Source organism: Lagopus muta, chromosome 4, assembly GCF_023343835.1.
Source record: "Lagopus muta isolate bLagMut1 chromosome 4, bLagMut1 primary, whole genome shotgun sequence".
Lineage (NCBI taxonomy): Eukaryota > Metazoa > Chordata > Aves > Galliformes > Phasianidae > Lagopus > Lagopus muta.
Window position 1 is genome coordinate 18,039,958 of NC_064436.1, and position 14,551 is coordinate 18,054,508.

The window sequence follows — 14,551 nt, forward strand, 5'->3', positions numbered from 1 at the left end:
TCAGGCTGAATAATGGGATGGGCATTTGCTGGGGGCTAGTGCTGCAGTTCGATATGCTGCTGGGACTGGCAGGCTGGGAGCAGAGGAGGGCTGGCTCACCCGGAGGATCTTTAAACGCCTGCGCTGCAGACGCTCCATGGGATGAGCTGTGCGTGTGCCGGTCCTGCGTGGAGCGACTGTGCAGGGAGAAGGGAGACACTCTCAGCTGAACCTCAAACGTAAGTAGAGGGGGCAGGCTTGGGGAAGTGGGAGCCTGGGGAAGTGCAGGGAAGCGGGAAGGGAGCCTTTTGTCTCCTGTTTTGTTTTCTGAAGTGTGCTGTATGTATTTGTCTTTGAAGAAAGAAAAAATCTCAGAGAGTTTGTTTTCATTCATTGAATTCTGATCACTATTTTGGGCAGCTGACTCAGATCTCCACTAAGGAAAATATGGGAGTTATGTGCCGTTCTGTCTAGATTTTTAAGATGGATTTGGAGTTTAGCTTGATGGGAAAATCCTGGCTGTGCAGAAGCAGATGTAGCAGGTGATTGCTCATGCCGATACTTGTCTCATCATCATGATCTGGTTGATTAAACCTTACTGTGACACAATCATTAATGCTTGGAAAATTTTAATGGGAAGAGAAATATCGAGTGAAATCTTAAAGCGGATTTCAGAGTTGTTATCCTTTTGGAGTCAATTAATGTAAAGTGATGTCATGCTGCATGGAGGTTTGTTGGTTGTTTATATGTATGTATGACTTGGAATATTTGAAAACATTCATGGAGAAAAGAGGATTTGCTTGTGCATTGCAAGTAGGTTACGATGCAGAAAACTGCGATGCTTTCTAGATTGGAGGAATTAGTGTGCTACTGGTCTTAAGCCCCTTATCTTATGTATCTGTGATCTCATAACATAACATGCACAGAATTTAGGATGAAAGATTTCCTACTCAATCTTTGATAACTTGATTGCACTCAATTAGTGAATCCAGCTCTGAGGTTTAAAGAAATATACCATGAAAACTGCCTTCTTTTTCTATCAATTATCACACAAGTTATAAGTGTCAGAGAAACTTCAGCATGAGGAAGGAAGCTGTGGATGCTATCTCATTCAACAAGTCTTTCTTCTAGAGTAAATCAGAAGGAAGGAAATTAGAGCAAGCTTTTTGTAGAGCCGTCTTGGCTTGAAGTGATATCTGGATAGCTAAATAATGGTTAAGCGTACAGGAGTTTGAGCCTATAACTCCTAACTCAAAATCAAATCATTTAGGCTCATTGACTGTGTTCTGGCACCAACCGAGCTATTCCTTTCTAATTGATTTTGCTTTTTTAATCACATTTTTATTAGGGTGGCCGCATGGGTTATGTATGCTGTTAAACTTTAGAGAAAGTTTCCTAGAAAATCCAAGTTTTTTTTCCTGGCATTGTATACTCAGCGTGTTTTGAACTACTTCACATTCTATGTTAGTTTTCTTGCCATAATGACAGCCTTGTAAAAAGATGAGTATGTGCACATACACCTCAGTAAGGACATCAAGAGATTTAAAGTTGAAAATTTTTGATAAAAATTTTGATATTACTTGCCTACATTGCATCTAGGAATTTCAGAGGTTGCAAATTATTCCCTGCGTGATGTCTTGTGTTTTCAGTGTGCAGGTCCCCAAAGAGGGTGACTGATGGCAGGTGTCTGCCTGAACCCAGCATGTCTTGGCCAAGCAGGAGTTCAAGCAGGATTCATGAAAGTTGACTGATAGACAACTTACACATTGTACCCTATCAAAGCACTAGAAATAGATTTGTGAATTTTAGGTTTAGCCTGATAGCAAGCCTTTTGTACTGATGGTTGTTATTTTGACATTTACCATACAGATTGGTAGAATACTCTAAGGAGCTGTTAAGTTCAACAGTCAAGAAAGACTGGAAGGCTTGAATGCTGGGTGAGTATTTATGCCTGATGCCCATGAATGTTTGCATGATGCTATTGGCACAGCTGTGTTGCCAAAGAAATCCCTGGTCAGGTGAAATGAAGTCCATGCTGATTGGCTGTTAACGTGCATAACTTAAAAAGCTGAAGCTAGTTTAGAGTTGATAGAGTAGTGGGAAGGAACACTACTGGGTAGAGCTCCTTTTTGTATTTGGTAAGTTAGTGTATGAAGAGGAACTTAATATCAGGTGAGAAGGAAATTTATTTATTTTTGAATTATGGAGAGGGCAAAGTATTTCTATTGAACCTTCTGTAGACAATGATGTTTGTGATCAGTAAATTATGTTTCTTATGTATCTAGTAATTTTTACCACAACATTTTTTTTCTTTTAAGTGAAAATTCTGCTGAAGTTCAAATAATGTAGTTTGTTGAACTTTTACTATGCTGGAACAACTTTCTTCATTACACAGAAGACTGAGCATTAGCAAATGAGTTAAAGGTGAAGGTAGCAGTAACAGAGAGCCCCTGGGTTAGTGGCACTGACTGGGAAAGATCTTGTGACACTGCTGCAGGTTAGTACCAGTCAGTCACTTCTAAAAAAGCTGACAAGGAAAGGCAGCTTGCCTTGTATGCCAGTGGGTTGCCAGATGTGCCTGCAGTCTCTCCTCAGCAGTGCATAAGAGGGCAGAATGATGGTGTTCTAGATAATGTATCAAGACTTTTAGATAACCCATTTGCAATGGAACTGTTATCATGTTCCCTGATAAATGCTGTGAAATAGCTTTATAATGTTATTCTTAGCTCAGTGGTTGTTGTGAACGTAACCTGGTCACAAAGAAAAAGCAAACTAAATACAGAAATCAACTGTTTTTGTGGAATTGAGTGGACTGAAAAGGTTTAGTATAGGCTCAAACTTGAGGCATGAGCAACACTCTGCTAGAATTTCTGTCATTTGTTTGTTTTGGGAGACTGCTGCACATCAGTTCACTAACTTGCTTATGCACTCTTTAAAAATATAGGTTCAGAAGGAGCTGTTTTTTATCTGAGATAAGGGGGACGACGCCACAAGAAATCTGTGCGGACTTTCTGTGGCTTTCTGATTCAATACAGAAAACAGACTTACACCTAACCAACTTGATGGCTTTTTTTTTTTTTTTTTTTTTTTTTTTTTTTCTTCTCTCAGCTCATAAGAGGAAGCTGGCTTGTACTGAGATTTTCTCTTCTGTAGCTTCTTATAGTGTTTCAAACCAAAATTGCAAACGGGATACATGAGTTATTTCAAATGTAATCCATATCTAGGGATAATTATGCAGACAAGAAGATTGTGTCCCAGTATGGGTGTGCTAAAACTTTCATTACGTATTGTAGGGTCTTGAAAAGTAGTCTGTGAAAGCTGTTTAGAGGAAAAAATAATTCTCAACATAGTTGAAACAAGGGACTACATTGGATCTACTATTCTGTTGTAGTGATGCTTCTTCAGATCCCGATGAAGTCAGTTACCTTTATGAGAGATGTCGTTGCTTCCTCCAAAGCTAGTGATGTTGGGAGATAACTAAGTTTTTTTTGAGACATAGAGAAGTCACTTCTAATATTCCCATCAAATGTAGTATTATTTATAAGACTCTGAGTCCCTGGGTTGCTGTAATTGCTCTCTAATTATGTCCATATCACAGTTTCTTATCAGTTTGTCATTGCTGCTCAAATCTTCCCTTGAAATATTCTTCAGTACTGTAGTAACTTGTTAATCTCAAATACATTTGCCAGTTACAATTGTTCTTATGAGTAAGTTTATTTTTCTAGCATTGCCACTCTACGACACCTGGAGGAAAAGAAACAGAATAAGTTAATACTTTTTTTTGTCTTTTGATAGTAATTGAAATAACCTTTAATTCCACTTACGTTCTAGTACCTTAATTTTTTTTAATTTGCCTTGTGATGTTGCATTCCTGACATCCTGAAATATTTTAGGTTGGAAGGGTGGCTGTCAAGTCTCACTTCCTGTTTCAAGAGTGGATAACTTCAATATTTTGATATTTTCTGTGGATGATGATTGCTTTGCCTCCCTGTTTTCGTGCTTCACAGATCTCATTGAGCATTTTTTCAGCTGCAATTTGTCAAACAATCTGAAGCAAGGACCTGAGTGCTGAAGAGTTCATAAGAAGATAACTGTGTTTGAATTTAGCAGATCAAGATCTGCAGACCAATGTTGCATGTGCTGTACTTTCTGCGTTCTTTCCCTGAGCATCTGCTGCCAGATGTCATAAGTAAAGCGGGGGAGCTGCTGGAGCTCTACTCTGATTCATTTTAGTAGTTTTCACATGTACAAAATACAAAATAATGCACATGGCATCCAAAAAGTGGAGATTTGCTTGAAGTTGTCCTTTCTACCCATGACCAAAATTTCTAACAGATTTCCCAAACTGGTTCAAAATGTTTCTGGTATCAGGCATTCTATTAGCAATATCATGCAAAGTCATCAGGGAAACATAGGCAGTGAATTCTCTGGCAGAACTGCAGATGTTTACACTCAACTAGGAAAAAGTAAAAGTGATGTGTAACTGAACTGTACTGTAGCTTGTATTAAAGATGCGTTCATTACATTTCCTTCATCGTTCACCATGAACAATTCCTAGTGAGCTGCAGAATGAAAATATAAATAGCAGATGATTTGGCAGCAATTGACTTTTTTTTTTTTTTTTGGTAAGTTTTTAATTAGCATTATAAGCTCTATAGATATCAACTCGATTAACTTTTTAATTAGCGGGAATCATTATTTTGAAATACCTCTTCTAAAAGTTATTATTAGTTTTTTGGGTTTTTTTTTCTTTCTTTGTTTATTGCAGAAGGCATAAGGATAAGCAAATGCTTCCATGGGATCTCCTGTAAGTTGCAGGACACGATTTGCAAAGCAGTTCTTGCATGCAGAACCCTGGGCCGCATCTGTGCAGGTCTCCTTGAGAAACGAAGCAGTGCAGTGAAAAGACTTCTGATGTAAGAGACAATGGGTAAGACCAGAGGTGGCTGGTGAAGGATTCCCTCTCTGGGTTGTCAAAAGTAAGGAATATATATAATTTTCTCAAATAAAATACAACTAGATTGTTTTGAATGCATACTTTGGCTACTTGAAACTCTTTGACACGTCAGGCCAAGTTGTTATGACAAAGATCAAAATTTCAAAATGTAGTTACTTATGGAAACGCAGTAACAGTCCTCACCACGCTCACGATAAAAGTAGCAAGGTGTGGGCATCACACATGCCACTGCTATGGTGCATAAATTATTTTTCCCCAAAGACTGCAAAAGTCATCATCACAGTTTAACAGCATATGCTTTTTAAAATGTTTTCTAGCTAGAACAACATACTCAGTAATTTTTGCTTCATTCTCCTGTGTTTAGCAGTAACCTGTTCCCTCATGGACGAAACAAATATGCACTGAGATGTGATAGTTCAGATAATCAATGCTGGTGCTGCATCAAAATTGTGTTTGTTCAGTCTGCTACCTCCCTAGGCAGGCGAAGTTTGTGCTGGTGTTTGGGTTGTATTTGAGCACACATCTGATCATTCAGAAGGGGTTTATGACCAAGGGAATAATGCGGTGGGACTCTCCAGGACAAAGGAGTGTACAAGCATGCAAGAGGTGAGAAGGGGAAGGTGGACTGAGCCCCAGCTCAGTTGGGTATTAACAGCTTCCTGGGGTGGGCTTCTATTTACTTGTTTTTCGACTCAAAGGCTCAAAGGATATCTAGACACATGAGTATGCCTACCTTGATGAGCAACTAATAGGTTTATTCTCAAGATACTGACAACTTACAAATACTATAAAATCAGCAAAAACTAAGTTGCTTTCTTTTGGATTTTCTTGTTTGTTTTGTTTTTTCCTAATGCCTCCCATGAATGTTGTTTGATGGGTTGCAAGTACAAGAAGTTTAAGTACAGATAGCTAGGACCTGGAAAAAAAGCATCTTTCTAAATATGAGACCTTGAGGCCACCTAGACAAACTAATGGGATTTCATCCCAAGGAGACAGTTGGCATTATTTCCATCTCTGTAAATACCCAATATTTGAGGCACACAGACGTGCCTTTGGTCCTTTTCATCTCGCCCCCGGCTGGCACTTTTGCACTGAATTATTCTGATGACACAGCACAGAATTTTCCCAAATGAGCCTTGGAGTCAAGTAGAAGAAATGTGTTTTCTCAGCTGTCTGTCCAGTTCAGTAACAGCCCAGAAATACGTTATACAATGGCATTAGTCAGACACAAATTATCCTGCAGCAAAAATACCCAGTTTTTTTTTTTTCTTTCCCCCTAATATCACAAATGAGCTGACACTGGATTTTTAGGGGAAAAAAAAATTCTCCTTGGATATTCCAACAAATCTTGATGGATAATTGCATACCCACATACAACTACAATCTTCAAGAAAAATACTCAGACTGCAGTTGTTCCTTCTTTCTCTTCTCCCCCAGTTTTCTGTCCCCTTTTTTTTCCCTTCTCCCCCTCCTTGGCATCATCTCTGTTTTGCACTGTATGCGTCTGCAAGGCAAGCACCGTGTAAAATATTGATATCTATCTGAATGAGTATCTAGCCTGTATCTGGCCTGCAATGCTCAACTGCCTCTGATAGTTAACCTGTTGTGAGGAGCTCTGGCAGTTCCTCTCCTCGTCTGTTGCCTTTGGATGAGCTGCATCACAGTTCAGCTTACTAAGCTATCATTTCAATCTGCACTGTAAATGTGTGCTGGAGTGCTCCTGGTATGAACTGATTGGAATGAACTGTGGAAGAAGAGTGTCACCTGGAGACCCGTAGGAAAACTAATTTTCCATTTGTGGATGATCACTGTTTTGACTCTCTGCAGGTCAAGTTAATTTCTACTTACTCTGCATTTATACTACAGTCAACCAAAACAAGCCAAGTTGTTTTGCTTTTATTTTTTTTAATACCTGAAATAACTAACAGTATTTTCCATAATTGCTTATTATTCATGAAGTATCTGACCATTAATTGCTCAGCTATTGTTACCAGCTAGCAACCGTCTTCTATTTGTTGATTCAAGATTTCATGCATACAAGATAGTCATTAAGCCCCACATTTTGTTGTCGTTTCAAACCAGATGGTACTTCTTAATGAGTCAACATCTTCCCGTGACCCTCAGTGAATTACAAGCAACTTGGCGACTGTTACCTGGTGGCTGCTTCGATTGAATGAGCTGTCTGTACAGGAAATGCAGGCTAATGTGTTGATTGCTCCCGTCCTGTCATGCCTGAACAGTATTTGTTGTTTTCCTTTAAATTTTCAAGCTGTGATTGTATGGATGTAAGGACTTCTTATCTAGTAAAATTAAAGTCATCTTTAGGAGCCTGTGTAGTGTGTTAGCACAGGGAAGGCGCTCTGCTGTTAATTCACTTTCTTGCTAGTTCACATTAATCCTCTATGTAAGTGAGCCTGTACTTAAGCTCATTTCACTGTAAATCACCTCCACGAGATGAGCTTGCTTCAGTGATCAAGATCAGAGCACAAGTAAGGCTTTAGATACTCTTGTATCCATGTAACGCAGATCACATCACCATTTCTGGATTTGATCAGTTATTTCTTACCTGTTGATTGAGACCATCCCTCCCCTTTCCATTTTAATCTTTTTTTTTTTTTTTTTTTTTTGCTTTCTGCATTGCAATCTTTGTTAATCTCACCAGCTGGCAAGCAGAAACAGATGGCTCTAATTACTTAGACATTATTTAATCACTAAAAATCAAATTTAAATATGTCTCATGGAATAACATTCTCCATCTGTTAAGTCTTCCATTTTTATTTTTGGCGAAAGAGACCAAGTTTATTTTTCTGATGCCTCCTTCTTTTGCCAGCTACTTGAGGGACAGCTGTTAATTTTTTATCTTTCAGTTGCTTGCAGAGCTGTTAGTTGCCCTTCCAAGAAAGGCCTCCAAGCAGCTACGGAGGTGACAGCTTTTTGATGTCATAGTCTCATCTCACATAAGGGTACGACCTCATTGTGACTGATGCGAGTTGTCAGGTCCAACATCTCGAACGATCAAAATGCAAGCGATTGTAAAATTAACTTAGAACAAGCCAAAGAAAGTCGACGCAGAGCAGGCAAGAGTGCCAGAAGCTGTCCCTGGTGCAATTACTGGCATTTTTCAGATTGCTTGTTTACATTTCTGCTTCAGAGTGGGACGATCAGATCACTATGGACATTGTCTCTAAGATCTACACTCATGAAATGGTTGTGTCTTTATCGCAGCCCTTGTGTTTCTTCTCAAGTTATCAAAAGGAGAAAGAAAAGCCAACCTAGGAGATAAATGAATAGGTGAGAGCGTTTTACGTGAACTCTTGAAAACTTGTATCACCCATTAAGGATTCAATATATTGGCTGAGCAAAATATCAAGTGTTCCTTCATTATCTTTTCAACCGTGCCATTACAGAGAATGAGCCAGATTGGCTTATACAAAACAGGCTATTCACCCTACTTCACGTGACCATGGCAGTACAGAGTCTCCATTAAATACAATTTATCTGACTAGTTGTGCTGAGTCAAGAGCAGCCTTGTATATTCTCAGCAGTGTGAAAAGCCAAAGCTGAGGAGAACTTCCTGCACCGTGTCTTTAAGCTCTGTAATTTTGCAGGCTTCTCAACTGCATGCTCAGGAGGTCTAAGTTCACTGCTCGTGACATGAAAATACACAGACTGAATTAAAGCAGAGCTTATACCATTTTCCTGCTAAAAGAGGCTAATATAAACTAAACCTGATAAGACTACAATGATGATTGCACTGAATATGACCTATTGTGCTTAGTTGCTGTTCTGGTTACTGAGTCATCTGGAAAAAATTGTAGCAGTTACATTCTTTTTCTTGGTGTTGGAGTGGAAGAAATTTGAAAAATTCTGTTGTAGTTTAATTTTATTCTTATTTTTCATGAGAAATTAAAATTGTCAGAAAACAAAACATACAGAGTAGTAATAATAAAATCAGTTTCTCATTACAGCACATCACCAGGGCCTCAATTTTTTTTGTTTTTGAAATGTATTTGTAGTCCTAATCATCTTATAGTAAATATTTACGTGGGAATTATATAGCTTGTTAATCAAAATTAACGTGTATGTCAGAGATGATGTCATGGGAAAAGAGAAAAAGCTTCTATTTAGATATCCTAAATCCTTGATGATGCTTTTGTTTTTCTCCTGTTTATTTATTCTGTATTGAGAAGGGATTTATATTAGAAAAGGAATGTTTGTTGAGCAAAGTACAGTTTAAATTCTCAGACTTACATGTGTTTGAATTGTTATTTTTAACCTTTTATTTTGTGGGATTATGCCAAATCAGTGAAATATGTGATTAGCTTTGGGATCATTTGAATCATTTTTGCCTCTATTATTTAGGGGATTTTCACTAGTGTGATGAAATTGCTGTTGAGAAAAAGTATATGTGCATATATATCAGTACATCTATCTTGTTAGATTTGTATTCCAGTGTTATAAATGGTTTTCCCTTTTCATCTCCCCATACAGCTGGATGTATGCTTTGTGCTGCTACATTAGGGCAGCACTGACAGATTGAATTAGTAGCCCTCTTCTCATTCAGATCTCAGTGTTGCTATCACTGAGGTTAACAAACTTAAAAAATAAAAATAAAAAGCAGATGTGGCGTCGTAGAGACTTTTCTGTAGGCAGGGTAACTTCTCCAAAGCTTGTGTTTACCTAAACAATGCCTCCCCTTAAGGCTTACTGAGATCTCAGATTTTGAGTAACCCCCTGTATTTACTGCCTTCCAGATTCCAGTCTGTAAGCTTCAGTAGTTTATGTTTTGTCTTGTCATCAAGAGTTTACAAACTATTAGCAGAGTTTACAAATTATGCTGCTTTCTGACAGAGCTCATCATGATAATGAAATAAAGGGGGTCAAAGCATCCAAGTTGGTTCTCTCGGCAAAAAGAAAAGGAGGGCTCCCTTTGGGTGTTTCTCAAGTGAGTTTCCGTATCAGTGCGTTCCCAGTACGCCGAAGTAAAGCTTAATGTGTATGACAGGCAAGTTCTACTTGCTCTGAAGCATATCGTTCTGTATCATACCCTTCTGCATCATATCCTTCTGCATAGGGTTAAATCCTGAGCATCGTTATTAGATAACAGGAAAAGGAAGAAAAAAAAGAAGTCACGCTTTCTCGCATGATTTACCCTCTTCGGTGCGCGCTGCCACGAATAAGGCAGGGTTCTGATTCAGTGCACCCATTGTTAAGGAGATGAGGTTTGAGGGAAGAAGAGTGGAGTTTGTCACAGATGTTTCTGTAGATGTTTATCACAGACGTTTTTCAGCCCTGAAATGACCCAGGCTACTCAGCTATGAAAGCCCGGACCCAATTGTTCTTGGTGTCACTGAACATCATGATTATGTTTTTCCACCGAACCACCTTTCCTAACGGTGCTAGGTCTCGCACCTCATTTTAAGAGCGAAAGCAACATAGAGAAATGATTTTTCTAGCTGCTGGACTGCTGGGAATGGCTAAGACCTTCCTCTGCAGTCAGAATCAGAAGATGATCCCTTTCATTAGTTTCTTCTCCTACATGAATGCTATCTTCGGTGCAGTGCCACTTTGTAGGAGGCTGTCCTTTTATGGTTAGAATCTAACAGACCACACAGAGATCTTGAATTCTGCTTTCAGCTTTGCAGCCGTAGCTTTTCTACTTTTTAAGATACTGTTTTAGTCCCGTGGGCTTTGTTTCCACTGTTTCTACTCCGGAGCTACTATTTTATGGATGTTTAACATGTGCTATGCGCTTCACTCCTTATTGCTGAAAGCAGGGTGCCCCCAGGAGCACATCAGTAGCATCACACAGTTATCGTGGTAACGCCTATGGCTAGAAGAGTGCTTTTGTGCAAGGAAGAAACTGTTATATGTGCACCTCATAGGTAAGTGAGGAAGTAGCAGAAAGAAGAAAAAACGGTGTGAGAAATTTTAGGAGCCAGCAACTGCAGAGAAAAAGCTGCTATCGTCATTTCCAAGCGGCCCCTTCAATATATTTAGATGGGCAGCATTTGTCATCTTGAAGGTTATTTACCTGCCTTGCTAAATAAGAGTTGCCATCAGGCTAATGATTCAGCATCTGCTCATCAATGATGCTGATGAGAGCGGAGTGGATTTGCCGTAGGCTGCTCTGTTACTTCATTTAGCCAGTGGTTGGTTGAATTGGTTTCAAAAAATACATAGGCTGTTAGCGGTGTTTGGTTGTTTGCTCTTTTTTCTTCCTTCAGGCATTGGTGTTAAAGGACAGCAAAATAGTTGTCGAGACTACCTAATTTATTTGTACTTGCAGAGGTATTGCTATTGCTGCTGTGTCGTTCCTCTGATCTCCTGCCTTTCCCATGACGGTTTCCCGGTGTTTACATTATGGTAAGTCAGTTGTTCCTTCGTGTGTTTCCTCTCAGGGTTAAAAATGTAATGAAGGATACCTGAGGGAAACTTGATTTTAATTTGATTAACACACACAGAAGTGTGTGCGTGTGTGTTCAACATGCTAAGCAAGTGTTTCCAGGAATGCGTGTACTGAATGTTCTCAGTTCTCCTTCCCTTTGTTTTCCATCCAGGATGTGAAGGCGGGCACCCAGCCACACTCTGTGACCAAGTCAGAGATCCCAGACCATGTTCTTTACACGATAGGGACGTGTGTTCTTGTGATCGGCTCCATCGGCATCATAGGAAACCTCCTAGTTCTCTATGCTTTCTACAGGTACCCAGATTTCTTTCCTTTCTCAGCTTGCCTTCTAGTTTGTATGCATCTCTGTGAAGATATTATGCATGGATTTCTTTTTGAGTTAGAACTTCAAGAAAAGGCTGTTGATATCGGATGCATACACCTCGTATACATCCATGCACGTCACCAATGTACTCCTGTGTAAATTCCTTGTGTTTTGGGGATTCTACAAAAAGTTGGGGAAAAAAAAACACATAGAGCCTTGACTTAGTAATAATTCTAAGCAAAATGTAAGGAAATGTTTAATAATTTTGATAATAGAAACATCAGCCCCTCTGTTGCAAACTCCTTCACTCCCTTTGTAGATTTTGCTGACAATAACTAAAGATGAGGTTCCCATCAGCCCAGTTTATCTTGGAAGAACCATGGAAGCAATGTGCTACCCTAATGCCATCAGCTCATGCCATCAGCATGTTCCCTGCTTCAGGCAGATCATAGGATTTCTGTCAGCTTGTATGCTTTCTGGGATTCTGACAGTGTCATAGATGGTTGAAGCTACTGCATCTAGAGTACGCAAAAATCTCATCCAAAAAAAAAAGAAAAGCCGCATTCTACTCCATGTTACGATGCTGGAAATTCGAGCATTGCTATTTGTTAATACGAAGAAAGGCATTCACATTAGTTGCAAATATTGCTATACAATATCACACAGAGAGCACATCAGAGAGGCTTCAATTGATAGACTGAATGAAGCACTCTGGAAATTTATTTCAAGCCATTTAAAATTGCTCCATGCAGTTTTTGAGAACTAAGTAATTTATAAAAGTCTGTTTGTTGCCTTTATCTAGAAGAAAATGACTAGTCAGCTCTTTCTGTATGCTGTCTTCCTGAATTCAAATTCTAGGTGTCAAAGTTCTTAATTTAGCTGTGCAACCAAAACAGCGTTTCACTTTGAGGGCTAGCAGTTCAGCATTACACCTTCTCAGCATATCCATCAGAAGTGCCAGCTTTGAGGTAGAGGAAAGACAAATTCATGATTTAATTTATTGTACTTTTTAATCAGCGGAAAGAAGCACTTCAAACAGATAACGCAAAGCAGAAGAGAGGGGTTCTTTATTATGTTAACAGTGTTTGTATTCCCCTTAGCTAGAGATTAGGGCAGTCTCAAATGCCAGCTGAAGGACTCCTAGGGGATCAAAACTACAGGTTACCTGAAGCACGTTTTTCAACGTCAGAGACTAATCTTGCCCTGGGTGGCACACACTTGTTGGTGCTTATACAGGGAATCAAGGAAAGAGGCAGATTGCTCTTCTCTTGAGCAAAATCATGTGTTTAAGGATAGATGAAATTCTTCCTCTGTTGAAGAGAAAGGACTTCTTTTATCCTTCCCTGCCTTTGTTAGTCATCATTTTGAAACAATGCATTTTTTTGCTGTGGTAATTGATTGATGGTTGGCAATTCACTGAATGAGAATAACTGCTCATTGCCACCTGGAGACCGTTTATGCTAGTAAGTGAAACAATTAAGATAGCTATTTGTTCATTTGGCCTATTTCAAGCGATGCATTTCTCATCTGTTCTTAAGCAACAAGAAGTTGAGGACACCCCAGAACTTCTTTATAATGAACTTGGCTGTGAGCGACTTCTTGATGTCAGCTTCTCAGGCCCCCATATGCTTTATCAACAGCTTGCACAGAGAGTGGATCCTCGGAGATATAGGTACTTTCTGAGACCACTTTATCTTTCACTAGCTCTACTGTCTTTAATGTATTTTAGCGCTAGTAATATTGGCTCATGGAATGGAGACAGCATCTCAGAACTCTGGAATTACAGCCTAGGTTTTTGACATGATCTATCCATGTGATGACATGTTTTGTTTAACAATCTATTTCTCCATGTCAGCTTACAAAAAAAGTCAACAACAACATGTAATGATGGCCATTTAGCTTCTGAGGGTGAATGTCATGGCTAAAGATGGATAGGAAAATTTTCTTTTAATTATAAGTATTTTTATTAGTTTAAGAAGGAGTTAATATTTAGAAAAGTACATTGGTATCAATTAATGTGTTCCTAGGATCACACATTTAATTATGGAAATGTAGTGATTTGGAAGGACTGTACAGTGGACAAAGAACTGTCTGGACAGTTGCAGGTTGCGGCCAAGAGCTTCACGTCCAGGTGGAGGCCAGTCATGATTGGCGTCTTCCAGGGGTTCATCTTGGGAATGCTGGTCTTCAACACCTTTTTTAATGACATAGACATAGAGATCCAGTGCACCCTAGACAGGTTTGCTACAGCACTAAACTGAGCGGTGCAATTGATACAACAGACAGGCTTGAGGACTGCATCTGGGAACCTAATGAGGTTCAACGAGACCAAGAACAAAGTATCGCCCTTCGGTTGGGTCCATTCCAGTATGTGTTCAGACTGGGAGAAGAATTCACTGAAAGCAGCCCTGCGGAGAAGAACACTGGGCTAAGAACCAGAACTGCTGAGTTCTGGTAGACTAAAAGCTTCCAGCATCCACTTGCAGAATGGAAGGCCAGTAGTATCCTAGGCTGCAACATTTTTTGAGGTATCCATTTGTCATTAGTATATAGATATCTGCTGCCCCCTGTTAAGATCAATATATTGGGCAACAGTCCAGGAAAATGTAACCGTAATTAGATTGGATTTTCTTTGAGGCAGTTTTCCATTGACATGTTTCCAGCGACAGTCCACGGTGGAGAGTAGGACTTGTTTATACATATGTTTCTTTGTTTTTTATTTGCATGTGCGCTGTTACGGATGAACATTTAATTATGCAATTGCAAGGCTAAGAATAATCCCATTATTCTAATGGGAGAATAGCCCTGGGCTGGATTTCTGACTTTTTGTTTCTTTTAAAGAGGAGACGCAAAGACAAAAGCTGTGCATGGGAATTTATAAGATCAGGCTGTGAGAGAAAGC

At 39.3% G+C, this 14,551-nt stretch overlaps 1 protein-coding gene across 6 annotated transcripts in view; it reads left to right on the forward strand.

The window, feature by feature from the left end:
- The window catches only part of LOC125692577 (melanopsin-like), a 27,958-nt gene continuing 13,407 nt past the window's right edge, over positions 1-14,551 (forward strand). The window contains exons 1-7 of one of the 6 annotated variants that reach the window (XM_048943259.1): positions 1-218; positions 1,849-1,916; positions 4,748-4,895; positions 5,398-5,542; positions 7,804-11,302; positions 11,497-11,639; positions 13,188-13,321. In XM_048943259.1, coding sequence (XP_048799216.1) covers positions 11,300-11,302; positions 11,497-11,639; positions 13,188-13,321 — 280 coding nt within the window. In that variant the 5' untranslated portion in view covers positions 1-218; positions 1,849-1,916; positions 4,748-4,895; positions 5,398-5,542; positions 7,804-11,299. Of the gene's footprint in view, positions 219-1,848; positions 1,917-2,084; positions 2,152-4,747; positions 5,543-7,803; positions 11,303-11,496; positions 11,640-13,187; positions 13,322-14,551 lie in introns of those variants that run through there. The other 5 variants (XR_007376746.1, XM_048943261.1, XM_048943260.1 and 2 more) reach the window with 5 other exon arrangements.